Source organism: Ambystoma mexicanum, chromosome 3p, assembly GCF_040938575.1.
Source record: "Ambystoma mexicanum isolate Mex_15411 chromosome 3p, UKY_AmexF1_1, whole genome shotgun sequence".
NCBI classification, from domain to species: Eukaryota; Metazoa; Chordata; class Amphibia; order Caudata; family Ambystomatidae; genus Ambystoma; species Ambystoma mexicanum.
The window spans coordinates 1,047,100,349-1,047,121,445 of record NC_090925.1 but is presented as its reverse complement, the minus strand read 5'-3'; the positions used below and the strand labels follow the sequence as shown (position 1 = coordinate 1,047,121,445).

The following is a 21,097-nucleotide window of genomic DNA, read 5'->3' as shown; positions in this document are numbered from 1 at the left end:
TGTGGGCCTCATTATGAGTTGGGCGGTAAGTGGTAAAATTAACAGTACCTGAGTTACCACCAATTTTACCACTATGCCAAATTATGAGGTTGGGTTTGAGTGGTGGATTTACCTCCAGCAAATCCCTGAAGGTAAATCTTCCCACTCAACACCGAAAAATCAGCAGAATTAGCGGAATTACCACGGCGGTAATTCCGCCGAGTTAATTCCGCCAAAAAAAGCGATTGAGTCCAATGGACCCAAAATAAATGGGGAATTACAATGCTACCACCACTTCTAATCAGGCATAAATTCCACCTGACCAAGTGGCAGTAACGGTAATTTGTTTTCGGCTGATTTATTGTTAAATTACCGCCTAACTCATAATGAGGGCCAGTGTCTGTTCAAGATACTTCCTGGTTTAGTAAGGACGTACACCGGTGTATTGGTTAAATACATAGCTAACATTGTTAGTGTGCCTGTGGTAAACGTCTTTATTTAAATTTGAGGAGTGGCTGCACCTGTGGTAGAAATGCTTGAAAGAGAACACCAATCAGCTGTCTTCCGCGAGCAGCGACATATTCCTGACAGCTCTACAACACACCTGAGCTATTGCGATCAACAGACAACAGTGTGAACGCTAGAAATCATGAAAGGTAAGTGCTGCTCTTGCTTCAGTTCTCACGCGACACGTGGCATTGTTATTTAAATTAATACAGGCGTCAATTTTGTTCGCGATGACTTTACATCTGCTTTTTTTCGTCAAGTGTTGTGTGATTTTGAAAATAGAACGCTATGAATGTGTAAGATGTATTCAGTAATTGGTGACTCCCATAATTTTAAAAATCTGGAAACATTAGAAGACTACTGGGAGGGGCAATATAATGAATATTGCTTTGAGTAAATATATAATGAATATTGTTTTGAGTAAAGACACAGACTTCATATTTTGAAAGGTTTCCAAAGCGTTAGCGAACGATAGAGCTGCAGGTCAGGGTGTGTAGAGATATGGACGGGAGAAAGCCGAGAAGGCTGTTTGCAAACTCTTCTCAGATATATGAGAAGTCCCCATTCTCAAATTCGTGTTCAGGCACACCCCCACCCGGCAGGCACAGGCCCCGTTTTTCTTGTTTTCAAAACATAAGAGGGGGTGTGACGTGGCATCCTCGTTGACATTCCTCTCATTCTCTTCAGAAAGGAGCGCCTTCTTCCTAGGTGTGACGCTCTGACCTGTGCTGCGCCCTGCGACGTGGTCGATGTCATGCAACAACGGTTCTCATGGTGTCCTTCTCGCGGCCGAGACAAGGCCGTTTAATGAGCCTGGCCTCGAGGGCCATTGCAATGTCAGATGTTACGCAATGCAGCGCTGCCACATTTACTGAAATAGGTTGCAGTTGGATAGGATATTAGTGATTTTTTTTTTACTGGGATGACCCTTCACGTGCATTTATTCTGACCAAGACTTACGTTTGGATTCAAAGTAGTCAACCGCAAACAGTCTGAGATCACTGTGGGCATTTGCCAGATTCCAGATGGAGCCCACGCCAAGGGAATGTGCTTTTAAATGATTAACTCACGTGTTTATATTTTTGTGGTTTCTCATTCAGTATTAATTTACTTATGCGTGTATTTTCACTTAGCAAACTTTTACTCGTTCTAAAATGGTTGCTGCTTTGGACAGAGCATAGCTTTTCATTGCGACGGACTGCCATTGGTTTTCATTTTTCTGCCTAAGGAGAAGTCTACTACTTTATGGGGAACATTTATCACAATAAGGGCATCTTGAACTTGAACTTTATAATACTCTATGGTGTATAGTGTCCAGTTGATACTAGATTATGGGATCAGGATGTTTTTGGGTTTCACATCATGGTACACTGCCATTGTATGGTCTCTTGGGCTGCACCCTGAAAGGGAGGGGGAGTGGGTTTGTTTAGAGGGGGCAAATGCAAGCTAGGTTGGTTGATGTCTTGGCGCATGCAGTTTGGAAGCACCTGGGTGCTATGTCTGCGTCTGTTCCTGGCAGGTTCATGTCGGGATCACTTAAGATGTCTGTCTCCATTGGGAGCCTGTTTAGCCCTTCGAAGAATTGCCACCTGCCAAGGGCAGAGAATCCATGATTTTTATTATGAATCACCAGGATCAGTTTATTATATCTCGAAGACAGGGTGGCCTGCTAACCAGGCACCTCTTTCAGCAAACTCCATGCCAAAAGCATTGTGTGCACCTGTATCGTGATCTGCATCCCCTACTCTCCGGTGGCACAGAGCAGGTCAGATGTCACAGATGCCCACTTGACAGCTACAGTGACGCAAAGTCACTTCGACGCTGGGGATGCATTTCTCATCCCACATAACTATGAGATTTACTATACTGTTGGCAGTTGAACAATTTATAAGCCATACTTGAGTTTAAGGTATGGTGGCTAGTATCTCTCATAATTATTACAGCCACATCAAATTTGTATTATTTATTTATTTATTAACATTTATATAGTGCGCAGCAGCCCTGAGGCATTGTGGCGCTGTTACAGACAAATCGTTACTGGTTACAGAGAAAACTTAGTTACATGACAGTGAGGCATGATATCCATACATGGTTACATGGAAGTAAAGATACATGCAGAGTAATGATAGGCGAGGGGGGAAGCGAGGGGGAGAGTGTTAGTTTGTTTGTTTTTGAGGCATTTGCAGAGTGCTGTGAGAGAGGTCCCAGCTTTGAGTGCTTTAGGTTAGGCGTTCCAAAATTTGGGTGCTTGGCCTTCTCGACCTGTATTTTCCAACTACATGACGCCATGACTCTCAGGCCTAAGTAATCGTACGACTGGGCCTGCTCAATCGCACCCTCCTCTAAGGAAAGAGATTGGGGCTTCTGCTAATTCCTGGGATTGGTGTTAAAAATCATGGCCTTAGGTTTACTGACATCAATGATTAAGTATCATACTGATGTCAGCTGCAGATGATGCAGTGCTCCTCTCCCGAACACCTGCCGGTGTACATAAACAATTGGAGATTTTTGTGGGCTTTCCCTGAATATCAGAAAAACTAAGGCCATGATTTTTAACACCAATCCCAGGAAGAAGCAGAAGCCTCAATCTTTTTCCTTAGAGGAGGGTGCGATTGAGCAGGTCCAGTCGTACGATTACTTAGGCCTGAGAGTCATGGCGTCATGTAATTGGAAAATACAGGTCGAGAAGGCCAAGCTAACGCTGGTTAGGCACAGTGTGGCCCTTACCAGATTTACCAATGAGCAAGGGATCGGGGCGGTGCGGGTCACGCGGGAGGCCTACAAAGCGCAAGCCCGCCAGGCAGCACTGTATGGGGCGGAACTTTGGGGACAAGTGGAGATTCAGCCCTTTGTAGTGGCAGAGACCACATTTTTAAATCCCTGAAGTGGGCTGTTCATGTGAAAAGTTATTTGGGTTTGCTGGGCTTGGGGGAGTATTGGTCAAACCACTGAGTTATTACATCTGTTTCCAAGGAAGTGATTAAGAGTGCAGCAGGGGCAAAGGCCCAGCGGGATATCTTGGGAAAATCCAGGGTCTCCGAGCAGTTGCTATTAAGAAACGGGTAGGTTGAGAAGCGTACCTGGATTATGTCTTCCCTTGGTGGGAAAGGGCTCTATACCTAAAGTTCTGCATTGGAATCCTCTATATAGCCGTATTTCGACAAAGATGGAATGATGCCGTCTCAGCATCATGCATCCTCTGTAGCGAAGCCGATGAGACTGTCCTACATCACCTATTACTCTGTCCAGTCACTAAGCCCTTGAGGAAGCATTTTCTGAAGCCTTTTTTTTAATTCGGGCCTGCAGGACACTAGACGAAGCCATGGCAATGTGCCTGGATACTGCAGATGCAGTGGCTGTCCTTGCTACTACTCATTATTTGAGTTGGGCAGGAAGAATATACCAGTGAAAGGTTAAGGTAGTAGCACAATGTCCTGGGGAAGAGGAATCCATTTAATTTAAGCCGCCCTCTCTGGTAAAATGATGAACTTATTTTTACTCGCCCTCTCTGGTAAAATGATTAATTTGTATCCTGATTGGAATTTATTTATGAGCCAAGTGACTATGGTGTTGTTGCATTTGTGTTTTTTTAAACTATGTATTGCTTTTATGACTTTCTTGTCAAAATAAAGCTGTTGATTGATTGATCGATGTCAGCTCTGTGATTTCCGGCCAGGCCATGAACAGGCATGTGCACTTTCCCTAGACTGGCTGTCTTGCTGCTCCCAGCCAGTGAAAGCTGCCTCTATTTTGATCCTTTGTGAGATCATGTAACACCACTCTCCAGCAAGACAGCCCCTTAGCAGGAGCTGACCTTGGAAACAGGAAGCAAAGAGCACACTTACACAAAAGGACTAGCATCAAACCACGGTGCTGCATATCAATAGGGGCTTTGATGCTATGGATCTGAGAAGGGGGAGGGTAGACTGAGTGTGTTCAGCACAAGTGGGGGGATGAGTCACCATCCTGTTTTTGTCTTTACCTCCTTTTCCTTCCTGTCTCATTCACTTACTTTAACACAACGGATGCAATGTGGGTATGATACAAACAGGCAAAGCCCACTTGTCACAAGGAAAGACATTTGAACCCTTAAAGCAGGCTTGCTTGTGTTCAATCACCTGTGGACATTTACCTATAAAGGAGGGGTTCTTCCACTCCTTCTTGGATTCCCTTTTGGACCATCCAGGTTGGTCATAAGGAAAAATTCACTTGGACCTGTTTTGGGAGAATTTGACCTTTCCAAAGCTCTCAGCCACTTTGGTGAAGGAGTGTTTCCAATGCAGAGGCAAGCTCTTCTCCCCACCCATGCCCAGGGCACATTGGGAGTGACTCCTACTGAGGACCAAGGGCTGCCACTCTGCAGCAAACATCTTTAGGCTGAGAGAGCAGAGACAGAAAGTTCTCACCTTGTCCAAGAGACCTGCTGTGGGTTTCACAGCATCAAAAGAGTCAAAGAAGTCAGGATCCCCTTGTTTTCGCTGTTTAAGTGCCTTGGGCTACCTTAGACACCACCATGCTTTGACCCATGGTGCTTGCATCTTTGAACCAGCTCGATGCCATAGTACTCCAGGACAGTCTTGCCACCTGCCTGACACAAATGCCAGTGCACCGGGCACTCAAGTTTGATTCACCGTATGGGGAACAGCATCGAACCACCAGGACATAGCATCACAGCTTTACTCGAACCGCTGGATCATCGCATCGCTCATTGACCCGAACCAGCGGTCTTCATCATCTCAAAAAAACGGTTCATCATCAAACCCTTCCTGGTGATCCCTCTGAAGTGCACTGCTCGATGCCGTTTTGGAAGCACGCAAAGCACACACCTGAACCCGACTCAATGCTGATTCATTGCCTGGATTAAAGTGACTTGATGCCCCCAAGCCTGATTCTACCCACACGCAGAATCTCTTGAAGTTCGGCTCAATACCATCTTTGATTAAGGTATGTTGAACTGACCCTGATCTTGGGCTGGCCCCTTCCTCGCTTTGAAGCTAAGTAGGGTCAGTCCCAGTTACTGCTTGGATGTGAGACCTGTATAGCTATCATGCCACTGTCCATGGTCAATGATTTTTCACCCCCGACGTCACTGTAGCTGTAAAAATACGTATTTTTAAAAAAAACTTTTATTTCTAGAACCACTGGTATAGAACTACAGATTTTGTATCTGTAGTCATATTATCACTGTGAATATCGGAAAAAGATCCTGAAGTAAATGCTTTCCTACCTCCCCAGGCCCTCACAAGTTTCCTATAATATCAAAAGAGGAAACCAGGTAGACCACTGTGCAAACCCGTCGGCAGTGTCTACTCTGTCTGTATCCAGGCGGATCAATAACAAATCTAATAGAAGACAGAGCTAGTGATACAAGTGCCAATCTCAAAACATCTAGAAGGAGGAGGGGACCAGATGCATCTAAAAAATTACAACTTCAATTTTAATAATAAGTCAGATAATTAAAATACATGATTAAATTCAAAGGTCCACAATACAAAACTTCACAGAAAACATAGAAATGCATAATTGTCAAAAGATGCTAATTCAAACAAATTCAAGAAATAACAAGGTACATCTGGGACAACCTGCTATGTACCAAATTCCATTTGGATTATTATATCATATTCTCACTTCCCTGGTTTCAATCCAGAGAGCTGTCTCAACATGTTTCTGTTCACAAACACAGTACCGAACATTCATCAGGAGAAAACAATAATTACAACGAAAAACCTAGTTTCTATAGAGTCACAGACTTGATCTGGGTCATTCTCATAGCACCTGTAGAGTTAAAACATATAAAAACATATAAAAACAAAGGATATGCTGCTGAATAGCTAAAATACTTTGTGGAGTTCTCAATGAACTGGAGAACCAAAAAGGAAACAAATGACCTTACATGGTGCTCATGGGGGCTCTCAACTTCTAAGGATAAGTTGGGGTAGGAGGATGAATCAGTCCTATAAAGTGTGTAATGCAAAAATATGCTTAAAACACGTAGCAAAATCAGTGCTCACAACACAGCAATTAAATCAGAAGATACAACCAACACACGAGTGGAAGAATTCCATAGGTGGTGAGGAAAAAGGAGTTTATCTGCCTGAGTAGGTAGTCGTCAGGCCAAACCGAAATCTCTAAGATGGTGCGCAGAGGATCTCCACAACATGAACCAGCATGTAGTCTCCACGAGACGATTAATGCACAGGGGGGTTGGAACAAGAAATCCTGTAACCAAAGGCCAAAATCACAAGCTCGTGACAGTCAGGAGATCCATACAAGGTAAATGTATTAAATAAGTATTACGGGGTGGTCTAGTAAAAAGGGCCAAAAAGTTGCCCCATCAAGAGACTTGTCGTGCTCCCGTGGGAGTAAAACAAAAGCCCCTCACTGTTGTAATGGGAACCGTGACTGCTGGGACCGACAGTACATGCCGTAACCTAAGTCAATGGTATACTACCCAGAGTGACCGTGGTAACCCGAAACCAAAATTCAGCCACAGTGCAAAAAACCATCAAGCCATCACGTACCTGCCACTTTCCAAAAGCCACGTATGAAGAGTAAAATGTAGCCGGGGGGTAGTTGTACAGAACTTGCTACTAGAGCGATTGTGCAGAAAATCACACGCTCTCATAGGAAATCACTCGCTCTCAAGGCCCGGGGATGCAGAGTCAAACCGTACGCGCCACTGCAGTAAGTGAAAAAAACTAACACAACCCCAGTAAGGCTAACAAACTCATCAGTAGCTGAGTCAGCGCTCGGGCCGCGTCACCCGGTACACATACCTGCAGAGTCGCGGTCCGGCGGTGAAAAATGCCTCGTCACGGTAACACCAAAGGGGAAGCATACGCGCGAGGAGGAAAGATGTATAAGCATCGTCATGGAGACGGCTAGAGTCCTATCACTCTGTCAATGTAATACAAAGGCAAAGAAGTGAAATTAGTAGGCGGCCATTTTAGAACAGCAAAGAAGACTGTGTAAGCAATCCAGGTCACAGAAAAATAGTGATCAAGGAAAACCCTGTGCATGGTAAAGGCTAGTAATAACATGGAGAATATGAGCAAAATATCCTCCAAAACAACGCTTTAAAGAGATGTTGCACAAGTCGTTGGGGTCAGCCAACAATGTGCCCATCAAAAAGTGCCACGTAGTGGGCGCTAGACGGAGGTGGATAAACCCGGCTAGCACTAAAACTACAAGGCAAAATGCCATAGTTAGGGAAAAAAACTCATTACAAAAGACGGCAGTGCACTGAATGGAAAACTATCCATACATTACCCCCATTAATAAGGGGATGCGCAACTAGAAGAGGAAAAACTCATCCTCGCCAAGTGAAAGGATAGGAAAGAGGCCAGTCAAAACCAATAATGCAAAGACCGAAAAAAGCAAAGAATGCAAAAAATGCAAAAGATGGCCAACCCACAGAGTAAAGAATGAACACTGCCTACCTAACCCTGATGGCTAGGGTGTGGGCCGGGTATTACAGACCAGTGGGAGTTGTAATGGGAGGACTAAAGGCTAACGCTTATGACTGTATTTTATGCCATTCAACAGGCTCATTCAAGCCTGTGACATCACTATGCAATAGGTAGATAATTTTTTGTTCACTTTTAAACAACTTTTTTTCAAGTTCTTGGGAATTACTCCCTTTCAGAGATATCAAAATGGTCCAGGTGAAGTCCTCATGGTCATGCTTTAATAGACCTAAGTGCTTAACTAGAGGTTCTCTGTTTTCTTTCTTATGCAACTTCGGTGCTCCATTATTCAAGTCTTTACTTTTCGAATGGTCTTGCCTACATAGAATAAACCACATTTACATGTAATCAAATAGACAACAAACTCAGTATTACAATTGGTAAGACTTTTTAGGGACCAATATAAACTTCTTTGCTCTTCGAGGTTAATTCACAGACCCCACGGGACCCACAAGGGTAGTGTCCAGTAACTCAGGCAGGCCCCACAAAAAATAAAGTTTGGGAGCCGATGTGGTTATGCATTTCAATTTGCTACTACTCACTCTGTTCCCTACAGTGGTGATTTTTTTATAAGCAAAAATTGGCATGGGGAGCAGTTGATTGGCCATGTTGAAAATGTTCCAATGTTTCTTAATGATATTGGTGATTTTCAAGCTTTGGTCAGTGAATGTGTTAACACAAACAATACATTCATCCTTAGGTTTTACTGGTTTTGGTTCCAATAGTGCCTCACGGTTATTATTAAAGGCCCTTTTAGCAGATTTTTGAACTAGCTTCCCCCTCCTCTGTGCCTGTTCCCCAAACACCCATGAATGTCTTCTCACCTCCCATGCCCTGTCCCATTCCTACCACAACATGCACTGTTTCAGTGATGCAGTTTGCTTTCAGACTTCAGCTATTTGCGGCTATTCTGTCCATAGCCAAGGCTACAGAAAAGCTTTGTGTTGCAAACTCAGTCCTTAGCCCCCTCCAACTCCCAAATTTCACTTGGTGTCCTCTTACCTCCTCCCACCACCAGACTGCTGACCTTTGCATGCTTTTTGACCATCTGCATATGTCTTTTTCACTGCGTTTCATTTTCCCATAATCTTTGCTATATCTGTGGATATCTCTTGCATCAAGCAAAAACAAAGATGGCAGCTGCTTCCTTTCTAAAATCCCCTGGTTTTGGCAATTTACCCAAGCTATAGCTATTGTTGGGGTAGTTAATAAAGGTCCCACGGGTAAAAAGATGATTGAATTGCGCGCTCCATATTGGGGACTGAGGCGACAGCGATGTTGCAAATTGGCACAAATATAGTGTAGTTAATGTGAATGGGATACATTTTACTTTTAGGGTTATTTGTGTAAAATGATACATTATTAGATTTGCACACGCGGAGCAACATAATGACAACTTTGCTGCTATGGTACAGATACAATATAAATGAATGGAATGTCACTCAGCCTTAATGAGAAGCAAAGAGTTAAACATGTGCATGCGAGATAGAAGGTTCTGAATGGAGATTGTGATGAGGGGACACAGTAGTCTATAACACACACATGCATGAACATACATACACAGGAAGCTTTTTGGGATAGTTGGGACATATGTGGGATATCATTGTTGGGAGATTGTGTGAATCACTGATGCTTGGATCTGCAAGGTGAAATTGTGAATGGGCAGGAAGCTGGTTTTACAAGATTGAAGGCTGAGAGGGAGCAACAGCTGTGGCCAGTTTCGACCAAGCCTGTTTTATGGCCTGCTGCTATTGTGGAAGAGAGATGTAATCTCTGTAAGTACATGGGAGCCTGTTATTGAATGACAGAGGGATTTTGGCCACCTCGTAGGGCTGGGTTTAAGGGCCAGACAATTAGCCTGATGCAAGGTTTGCTTGCGGGGAAGGTGCAACAATAGGTCATGGATTTTTAATTGAGTTGTCAGGGTGCGGGCTGAGACCATGTGGTCTGGAATGGTAAATTGCATAGTTTAAATTGAAATGTGGACACCAAAAAGTTTGGCCGATAAAACCAGCAACAATAGGGCAAAAGGAAGTTTGTTTGTTCCCTTCCTCTTCACACCAATGGAATTTCTATAGAATGTGTGGGGTTTGACTGTGTAACAAAACCTGTGGGAGTGCTTTAACTGTTGCAAATTGTATAAAATGTGTGTTCTTTTTGTGGTTCAGGGAGACTCTGGTTAGTTTAACTCTTGGATGACATCTAGCAGCTCCCGGCCATTTGTACAATAAACTTGCTTTATGGACAAATGCGGACTCGCTCTTTCAGCGCTGGGCCTTCTTTGGGTTATGGTGAACAAAGGCCCGCTCCTACATTTGCCGTCCTTAGGTGTGCCCCAGGCTCTGGGAGACAATGGGGTCTCCGGTCTGCCCAGCTCTGCTGTGGCACTTCTATGCAGGGACTAGTCTTCATGCACGACAAAGAAGGGGTCTACAGGCGCCATATTGGTTAGAGGCCTCTCTGGCCCGCCAAGGTGTGTTACTGTGGCCCAGCTGTGCAGGGCATATTAAAGGAGCACCACTCCGGAGAACTTTCATGTGAGTGTATCTTTGCCCGGTAAAGCAAGAGGGTAATAAGTGAGAAGAAACCGTTTTTTTGTTTGTTATTGGGTAGGTTGAGAGAAGTGTGGAGTTAGATGAGGTAAAGTAGGTTGGAAGAGTGAGTGTTTCTCGGGGAGTGGATGGATTATTGTATGTCATAAGTTCTTTTTTACATAGTTTTTTATTTTAGAGGTGTGGTCTCCCGCACCAGCACGTCCATTGTAAGGATAGCCTTGATACCCTTCAGTTTATCTGTCTGGTTGGCAGGAGCCCTCACCTTAGGGTGATGTGGCATCTTATGTTAAGCCCACCTGTAGATACCTTTCTGGAGTATACCCTTGGGAACCTCTTATTTTGTATTGGTTGTGCGGACGGAGCCCGCAACTTGCTTTTTCTTGGTTAGTCGAAGTAGTGAAGAGTATCTTCCTGTAATCAGGAAAAGACAGCACAGTAGTCAAGAGTGTTGTACTAGTAAAGAAGAGAGAGATACAGCAGTGTTGTAATGGAAAACATTGTGCTCCTTTTATGCTTGAGTGAAGGAGAAATATCAGAGAAGTAAAGAGGATTTTGGCTGGCGGGTGTTTTGATAATATGCTGTTATTTGTGTTTGCCTGAGGAGTGTATATGTACCGTGAAAGCGAGTAAGGAGAGTGAGTGCGGGAAATTCCTTTTTTAGAAAAGGGAAGGAAAGGGGATTTTTTGGTAGTGATTTTCTGTGCTGCGGATTTGTCTCTTAGGGTTGTATATGTTTGTTTGTTTACTTATTTATATAGCGCACCAGACCCAGAGGTAAGAGGGTGCTTAGGTAAATGGTTACATGATACATATAATACATTTTGTGATATACACAGTTTATATAATATATACACATTTATGGACCAAGGCACTACAGTCAAACCACATGGGAAAGAGAGAGTGAAAGCATAAGGTATGTCTATGAGATGACAAGATTGAGCCGAGGTAGTGTTAGTTTTTATTCAGTATCCAAGTAATGACCTGATTTCTGAAGAATTGAAAGGTGGAGATGGACTTGATGTCCAGTGGTAAAATTTGGGCACCGCTAGGCATAAGGTATTGGAAGATCTTGTGATTCTGGCCGAAGATTTCCAGGTGAATATATTAGTGAGATATGGAGGGGCTTGGTTGTTCAGGGCTTTATATGTGAGGCAAATGGTTTTTAGGTCAATTTTTTGTTGTATGGAGAGCCACTTGCAGGATTTTCTAATAGTAGAAATATGCTCTCGCCTGGGAATATTTAATGCCGCTCTTAAAGGCTATATCATGGTTTTTGAAAATTTGAGTTAGATCGCTTTCGATTATGGAGACTCCTTTGAATCATTTATGTCAGATGCTCCCCGGATATTAGATAAAGATTTTAAAATACCTATGAGAATGGTTGTGGGTAACAAAAGGCAAAATATTTAATTCTTGGCCTAACAAAGGGTGCTACGATAGGGGTATGTTGGAGAACTTGCATACTTTCCTTGTAACTAAGTATAACGTTTTGTAATTAGAGAATAGATTGAACCTTTCAGAGTTATGGAGGTTGAATGAGAAGGGCGGTGTCACGGTACTTGCTCCCAGACAGGGGGAGCAGACCAATCTGCCCCAGGTACTAGCACCTATGGGGACCTTTAAGGCCCCAAAGGACTACCTAAGGGCTTCCTGGACTCAGTTGGTGCCAGGCTCATACTGCCCTCTCAAGCAAAACAGTCTGCAGGAGAAGAAGGACTATGTGCAGCCTAGTCTGAGGCATACTGGAGGGACTACTTTACCTGGAACTACTTTGAAAGAGTGTGGTTGGAGGGACTACTTTTTAGGATATTTGAACCACACCCTTGGAACAGAACACGCTTCGCGTTATTCTGCACTCCTGCAGCGTAACGCTCACCATGTCGGCAAGCCCCAGTCATGTCTTCAGCCACGCCCGTCCTGGTCATCGCATTCCGTGCCTGCAAAGGAAGAGAGAGTAGAGATTAGAACAAGACCCTTGCCTGATTCTTCATCTCGATCGTCCGGGATTCTCTGCATCTGCCAAAACAGAAATGGAACACCAGGTTGATCACGCAGAGTAAAGAACCACTTTAAAGACATTGAGCATTGTGCAGCGTGGTACTCACCTGAATGCTGTTGGTTCTTGCGATCCAACGAAGCACACTCACTCGACAGCCGCCCCGGAGCTGCCGCACCTGCTGAATAAAATGAAACATCAGGTGAGCTGCGCCTCTTTAAAGAAATCCAATCTCACGCAGCATAAATATTCACCTGAAGCTGCATTCGCTTGTGGTTCCACGAGTCACCATCAGATGATCTTCGCTCCAGAGGCACCGCACCTGCAGAATAGAAAAGGGACAGCAGATTAGTTGCACAGAAGAACAATATCGCATGTTTAGACATTATCGCATCGTGCATGTATAGAAACATACCTTGGCATTCTATTCACCATTTTCCGGAGAGAAGTCACTTTTCATCTAGTGCACCCCCAAAGAGGAATCTGCAAAGAAAGACACAAGAGTGAACTTTTGGCAACTTGAACTCTTAAGCAATTCATACTATCGAGTATGGGCATAAAGACTTACCCTCAGAGTCATTGTTGTCAGAACTCTGCAATAAACCTACAGGATCAGTGAAGTTAACTCGATCCCTGAATATCTACGCACCCCTGCATACAGTCGCAGGATGGAGAGCCCGCCATTCATAACATTAAGGTGAGACATAGTCGAAGAGTGCACAAGTAGGTCACGGGAGGTGAAAGTCGGTCCTCCTCCTTACGGCTAGTTAACATATCGTTTCAACATTTTAGGCAAATCTTCCTTCGTGTCAGACAGACGAAACTGAGTAAGCAGGTGCAGTCATTCATCACTTCGCTATGAGTCACGCTGGCGTAGACCGCTGCAGTCCAGCTTCGTTCAGCGCCCCTGTGGAGACCAGGTGAGCGTAACAGAATGCAAAGCCTCTACACAAACCTCTACCCGGGTGCCATGTAAACTTCAGAGACTGACCAATTAGCCGAGCTTGTGTGGGAACTCAGAGCTGAGGTGCATTCTGCTCGACAAGAAACCAGTGCTCTAAAAAGAGAACTGATTGTGGCAAAAGAGCGTACGGACGATCTCGCCAGACAACTACTCCAATCCCAAGCTGGCCACCCGCCGTTACCAGGATTAGGGCATCAGCCCCAACTCAGTCAAGCTACCCAGTACAGCTGGTCCTACCGGGAGCTATACCTTTGGTTCTACCAGAACACTTTGCGGGAGACCCTAAACGGTTTGCGGTTTTTATGAACCAGTGCCGCCTACACTTCCTATGCAGGCCTGGAGCCTTTCCGAATGATCAATCAAAAGTGGACTTTGTACTGTCATTCCTCAGTGGCAGTGCTGCGGATTGGTCCATACCACTAGTTAATCAAGATGACCCCCTTCTCTGAGATTTCTAGGGGTTTCAGCAGAACATGGAGAAGTTGTTCGCTGGACATTCCCAAGGCCAACCTTTAGATAATGAACTTCTGTCCTTACGCCAAGGGAATCAGGATCTGTTAACTTATATTGCAACCTTTAATAGATTGGTGGTGGAAACCATCTGGCCTGAAGACAAAAGAACTATGTTATTTCATCGAGGGTTGAGTGGCAAATTAAAAGACGTTTTGGCGCAAGTGGTCAACCACCTCAAGACTGTGCTGAGTACATTGACCAGGTGGTTTAGCTGGACCACAGACTACAGAACCGGAAGGCTGACTGAGCTAGATTTGAGAATTGGGTGTTGGTGCGACCAAGAGACAACACCTCCAAAGGCACAGATACTTCCGAACCCATGCAAATTGGAGGAGTTCGGGGGCCGTTCGCCAAAACAGAAAAAGGCAAGAGAAGGCAGCAGCAATTGTGCTTATATTGCGGAACAGCTGGCCATTTTTTACGAGACTGTGCTGTGAATCCACCCAAGAAGGCATTCAGGGTCACTGACAAGATCAGCGCTGAATCAGAGCCGGAAAACTACCCCGCCCGAAAAGCGTAGAGGTCCGCTTGACGAGCGAGAAGAAGGACTCCCAGACCTCGCACCAAGCTTTACCATGATCCTTATTAGCCACCAGCAACCGTCTCTTATGCATGCGGTTAGAGCTTACATGGACAGCGGAGCCATAGGTAACTATGTGGATCGGGAAATGGCTACAAGGATGAATCTTTCTCTTTGCGAAAAGACCACAACTGATTTAGTCACCACCGTCGACGGAACGGAGATCGCTTCTGGTCCTGTAACTCACTCAACGACGGAGATGACACTGTTGGGCCAAGATGGGCATCAAGAAACCATTGTGTTTGACTTAATCAAGGCTCCACAATTCCAAATAATTCTGGGAATGCCGTAGTTAGAAACGCGCAATCCTTGCATAGACTGGCGTGATAAGAGAGTGACATTCTCAGAATGTGCTCATACTTGTTATCCGGAAGAATCTCTGATCAAGAAAATTGCAACAGTCATGAGTCTGACAAATCTGCTACCTCAGGAATACCAGGATTTTCAGGATGTTTTCCAGAAAGACCAAGCCAACACTTTGCCACCTCATAGACCATATGATTGCCAGATCGATCTTATACCTGCCACTCAAATTCCATGCAGTAGGATCTACGCCCTTACTGAACCCGAGAATCTTCATCTAAAGCAATACTTAGATCAGTACCTGGTTAACGGCTTCATTCGCCCGTCCAAGTGCCCGGCGGCCCCGCCCTTATTCTTCGTCCCTAAAAAGGAAGCAGATCTAAGAACTTGTATCGACTAGCACATTAAACCAAGTAACTGTAAAAAACCGGTACCCCCTGCCACTAATCCCGGAACTGCTGGACCCAGTAAAAGACGCTCGTATTTACACTAAGTTGGATCTCAGAGGGGCGTCCCATCTCGTACGAGTTAAAAAGGGGGACAAATGGAAGACCGCCTTCCGTACCAAGTATGGGCTATTTGAATATCAGGTGATGCCCTTTGGGCTTTGTAAGGCCCCGGCAGCATTTCAATATTTTATGAACAATGTCCTTCGTGAGCTAATTGATGTCTGTGTGGTCGTGTACATTGATAACATCCTGGTGTATTCATCTTCGGAACAAGACCATGTGAAGCACGTTCGTGATGTACTTGAAAAACTTCAGCAACATAAATTGTATGCCAGATTGGAAAAATCTTTCTTTTACACTACCGCGGTCGAGTTTCTTGGGTTTGTCCTTACCCCATGTGGTGTTCGGATGGATTCACGGAAAGTAGATGCCATCCTCAAGTGGCCTTCCCCAACTTCAATCAAAGGAGTTCAGAGCATGCTTGGATTTGTAAACTTCTACCGCAGATTCATTCCAGACTTTTCACATCTGGTACATCCCATCACATCTTTACTATGGAAGAATAAACGCTTTCAGTGGTCGGATGAAGTGGAAAGGGCCTTCCAAGACCTAAAACGGAAATTCACCTCAGCCCCAGTTTTAAAACATCCACGCCCAGATCTCCTGTACGTGGTAGAAACTGATGCTTCCAGTTTGGCAATGGGGGCGGTCCTTTCTCAAAAAGACCCTGTGACAGGTCAACTCCGCCCAGTGGCCTTTTGGTCACAAAAGTTCTCAGCACCTGAATTAAATTATGCCGTCACCAACAAGGAGCTTTTAGCCATCAAGGTGGCATTCAAGGCTTGGCGACACTATCTCCTGGAGCCAGACACACCATTATGGTAATTACGGATCATAGGAACTTACAATACCTAAAGACTGCCAAGGCCCAGTCATCTCGTCAACTCAGATGGGCGTTATTTTTCGCGGAATATGATTTCGTAATTACTTACCGACCCGGTTTTCGAAATGGCAAGGCAGATGCTCTATCACGCATAGGGATGGAAAAAGCATACTCGAATCTCGATCCAGTGCCCATAATCCCTGAAGGGAGAATTCTGGGGATAACTACTTCGCTGACCCTGGAAGAGATCCACAAGGAAATTTTACATCTCCTCGATTCCACAGCCTTACAAGATTGGTCGAATAAATGCAAATATTCAATCACTGATCATTTACCTTACTTCCAAGGACGCCTTTATTTACCTAGTAAGGATCTGCAGAAACAGGTTATCTCCAATTACCATGAATCCTTAGTAGAAGGCCACCCTGGAATTGCAAAAACCGAAGCCAAGATCAAGAGACATTTTTGGTGGCCCACATGGCGTAAAAACATAAACAATTTGTGCTATCTTGTGGCATTTGTGCACAGAACAAAGCCCAGAAAAAGAAACCATAAGGTCTACTACAACCCCTGGACGTTCCACCTACACCCTGGCATACATTATGCCTCAATTTTATCGCTGATCTTCCCCCCTGTAAGGGGGTCAACACCATTTAATGGTAGTGGACCTACTTTCCAAAATGGCCCACTTCATTCCGTTAAAAGGTTTGCCTTCAGCTTCAATTCTGGTGAAAGTTTTATATCGGGGCAGTCACTTTATCTCACAGTTTTGGAGAAAATGTTGCCAGTTGGCCCAAATTGACGTAAGACTTTCAACCAGCCACCATCCTCAAACCGAGGGTCAAACCGAGAGAACCAACCAAACGTTAGAGCAATGCCTACGCTGCATGTTACACCAAACTGAAGGCAACTGGAAGGACATTTTATGGATAACCGAGTATGCCTACAACAACTCTTTGCACTCCAGCACTGGGCAAAGTCCATTCTACACAATATATGGAATGCATCCACGGACCTCTGAACTCGACCCACCTCAACACTTGGAGATGCTAGCCGTAAGCAGTTTATACACTAGCATTACACAAGCTTTCAAAGAGGCGACAGAACATTTAAAGCAAGCGAAGGAAAGATACAAGAAAACCGCAGATCAACACAGGAGTGAAGCCCCAAAATACCAGATCGGAGACAAGGTTTGGCTATCCTGAAGACACATACCACTTAAAGGAACCCACACATTTAATCCCAGGTATTTGGGACCTTACACCATTAAGGCCACCATTAATCCATTGGCAGTCAAATTGGAGTTACCTCCGAACATGCAAGTCCATCCCGTATTTCACGTTTCTCTCCTGAAATCAGTACAACCTGGAACTCGGATAACTAAACCACTAAAACCAATTCTGGTAGATGGGTAACCAGAATTTGAAGTTAAAGAAATACTGGACTCAAAGTTTGTCAAATCAAAACTATTCTATCTAGTTGATTGGAAAGGCTATGGACCACAAGAAAGATCATGGGAACCAAGTGACTACGTTCATGTGCCACATTTAGTAAACCGGTTCCATCGAAACCAGCTGACCAATCCTGGACCAGAGAATCAAACCACCTTGGGAGGGGCCATGGGGGGAGTGCTGTCATGGTACTTGCCCCCAGACAGGGGGAGAAGACCAATCTGCCCCAGGTACTAGCACCTATGAGGACCTTTAAGGCCCCAAAGGACTACGCGGGGGCTTCCTGGACTCAGTCCAATGCTGCCAGGCTCATACTGCCCTCTCAAGCAAAACAGTCTGCAGGAGAAGAAGGACCATGTGCAGCCTAGTCTGAGGCATACTGGAGGGACTACTTTACCTGGAACTACTTTGAAAGGTTGTGGTTGGAGGGACTACTTTTTAGGCTATTTAAACCACACCCTTGGAACTGAACACGCTTTGAGTTATTCTGCACTCCTGCAGCGTAACGCTCACTGTGTCTGCAAGCTCCAGTCCTGTCTTCAGCCACGCCCATCCCAGTCATCGCGATCCGTGCCTGCAAAGGAAGAGAGAGTAGAGATTAGAACAAGACCCTTGCCTGATTCTTCATCTCGATCGTCCGGGAGTCTCTGCATCTGCCAAAACAGAAATGGAACACCAGGTTAATCGCTCAGAGTAAAGAACCACTTTAAAGACATTGAGCATTGCGCAGCGTGGTACTCACCTGAATGCTGTTGGTTCCTGCGATCCAACGAAGCACACGCATGCGACCGCCACTCCGGAGCTGCCGCACCTGCTGAATAAAAGAAAACATCAGGTGAGCTGTGCCTCTTTAAAGACATCCAATCTCAAATGGCATAAATACTCACCTGAAGCTGCATTCGATTGTGGTTCCACAAGTCACCATCACACGATCTTCGCTCCGGAGGCACCGCACTTGCAGAATAGAAAAGGGACAGCAGATTAGTTGCACAGAAGAACAATATCGCATGTTTAGACATTATCGCATTGTGCATGTGTAGAAACTTACCTTGGCATTCTACTCACCATTTTTCGGAGGAGTCACTTTTCATCTGGTGCACCCCCAAAGTGGAATCTGCAAAGAAAGACACAAGAGTGAACTTTTGGCAACTTGAACTCTAAAGCAATTCATACTATTGAGTATGGGCATAAAGACTTACCCTCAGAGTCATCATTGTCAGAACTCTGCAATAAGCCTACAGGATCAGTGAAGTTAACTGGATCCCTGAATATCTACGCACCCATGCATCTAGTCGCATGATGGAGAGCCCGCCATTCATAACATTAAGGTGAAACATAGTAGAAGAGTGCACAAGTAGGTCACGGGAGGTGAAAGTCGATCCTCCTCCTTACGGCTAGTTAACATATCATTTCAACATTTTAGGCAAATCTTCCTTTGTATCAGACAGACGAAACTGAGTGGGCAGGTGCAGTCATTCATCACTTCGCTACGAGTCATGCTGGTGGAGACCGCTGCAGTCCAGCTTCGTTCGGCACCCCTGTGGAGACCAGGTGAGCGTAACAGGTGGAAAGGCCCATAAAATTATGACCACTGAGGAGGAGATGGGAAAGGAGAGTGTAGCAATTTTGTCTGCACTGCCCTCATGTGAGTGCTATCCTTTATTGGCCGCAGAAGCATATACCAACCCTGAGTTTGAACAACTATACTCTCTGGTAACCACTCAGGTGTCAGGTGACACCTCCGCCAGCTCAAATTTTTCAAAAGATGGCTTCATGAAGAGAGCAGAAGGATAACACCTTCTTTAGTAAAAGTTATTAATGGGTCTCAGATGGAAGGTGGATTGAGAAAAATCTGTTTGACGGTTAGACCAGCACCGAAATTGGAGCTGGAGGAAAAAGAGCAAGCTCCAACCCGTAAGAGGAAGGAGTGATAAAGAGCTCAGAAGCGAGGAGGTGCCCCCCCATCAACAGATAAGAAGATAGATTACAGATGGCAGCAGAGAGGCAAGAGCAACAGAAACGGGAAAAAGAAGTAAGGTTAGCAGAGAATGAAATAGCACGGTTATGACACAGCAGGATTGAAGAACAGGAAGAAGGGAACAGGCAGGTGAAGGAGGTTGAGGCAGGGAGATTGAGGCACGGTCAGATGCACGTAAAGTTAGATAACTCAGTTATAAAGGGAGTAAATGTGGATCTGGAGGAAGGATGTGCTGTCAGAGGTGCAGGATCAGAACGAGGAGAAAGAGAGGCGGCATGCTACGGTAGTGCCGAATATGCTTCTGTCCCCATTGAAAGATTAGGCGATGTATTAACAGGGACAGAAAGAAACAGGATGAATGGGAAACAGAAGACGAGCAACAAGGACAAGAGGTAGTAGTTGCACCTTTCGTTCTTGGAGTAATCAGGGAAAGCACACCATGGAGCCTTTGGATGTGCGTGGAGCTCACATGACTGTAGGGAGAGGCCAAGGACAGATGGGGAAAGCCCCAGTAATAGTAGGGGCAACTCAAATCCCACTACTCCAGAAGGGTCGAGGGAAGGCGTTTTATGTCCCGTGGTCATAAATGGACTGGAATAATCTAATGAAAATGCTTCCTTCGCTCACTGCAGGGGCAGGGAAGTGGGTTTATGCTTTGGAAAAACAAACTGCTGGTATCATTTTTTACTTTTTTATTGTGTTTTAGTTTATAAACAAAAAGTATAAACCTCTCACATCATAAAGTAAAAAAGAAAAACAGGTTAAACAAATAAAAAGAACAGGTAAGAAAAAAGCTATTAAAACAGTACAATTTGAGATTTAAAATTAAATCCACATAGCATAACTACAGTATGTGTTATTCATTATGTGATATGCCCTCTGTCAAAACACCAGTTTAGTTTAGCATATCCAAACATCAGCATATAGTTTGTACATCTCTTCTAGGTAGTTCCTTCCCCAAAGTACAATGGAATTACTGCCCATCCCACCCACTATTAGGTATGACCACTCAGAAGAGCAAGATAATACCATTAAAGCATTCAAATAAGGGCCTCCAGTATTTCCTTGACTATCCACAGTGATAAGATTAAGGATTGTTGATTGCCCCACATCAGCCTAAACCATAATGGCACAGTTGGCCGTATTGATCCCAAAAACCGTAGTCTTAGCTCTCTGAGCCCATGACAATCCAAGACCAGATGCTTTAGACCTTCCATTTCGCAGAGATCATTACAAAACCTACAATGCTTATCAGTTCTAGTCTTGTCCCATTTCCCTTTCTGCTCCATTGTTAGGAACTGATTGAACCGGAAGCGTAGGTATATGGTCTACGTTTTGGGACAAGGAAAGAGAGATGTATTTCATTTTATCCTGCCTTTTCCTAATGAATTTTGCATATTCTGTATGGAGAGTATATGATGGCAACAGATCTGTTGTCTCACAGTAGTCTTATTCAAACAGCTTCTTTTTACT

General features: G+C 44.6%; 1 protein-coding gene across 2 annotated transcripts in view; it reads left to right on the top strand.

The window, feature by feature from the left end:
- The first annotated feature begins 507 nt into the window (after window positions 1-507).
- The window catches only part of LOC138581224 (protein-glutamine gamma-glutamyltransferase E-like), a 386,319-nt gene continuing 365,729 nt past the window's right edge, over window positions 508-21,097 (top strand). Inside the window, exon 1 of one of the 2 annotated variants that reach the window (XM_069652406.1) lies at window positions 508-635. In XM_069652406.1, the coding sequence (XP_069508507.1) occupies window positions 629-635 (7 nt within the window). In that variant the 5' untranslated portion in view covers window positions 508-628. The remainder of the gene's footprint in view (window positions 636-21,097) is intronic. The other variant, XM_069652407.1, reaches the window with a different exon arrangement.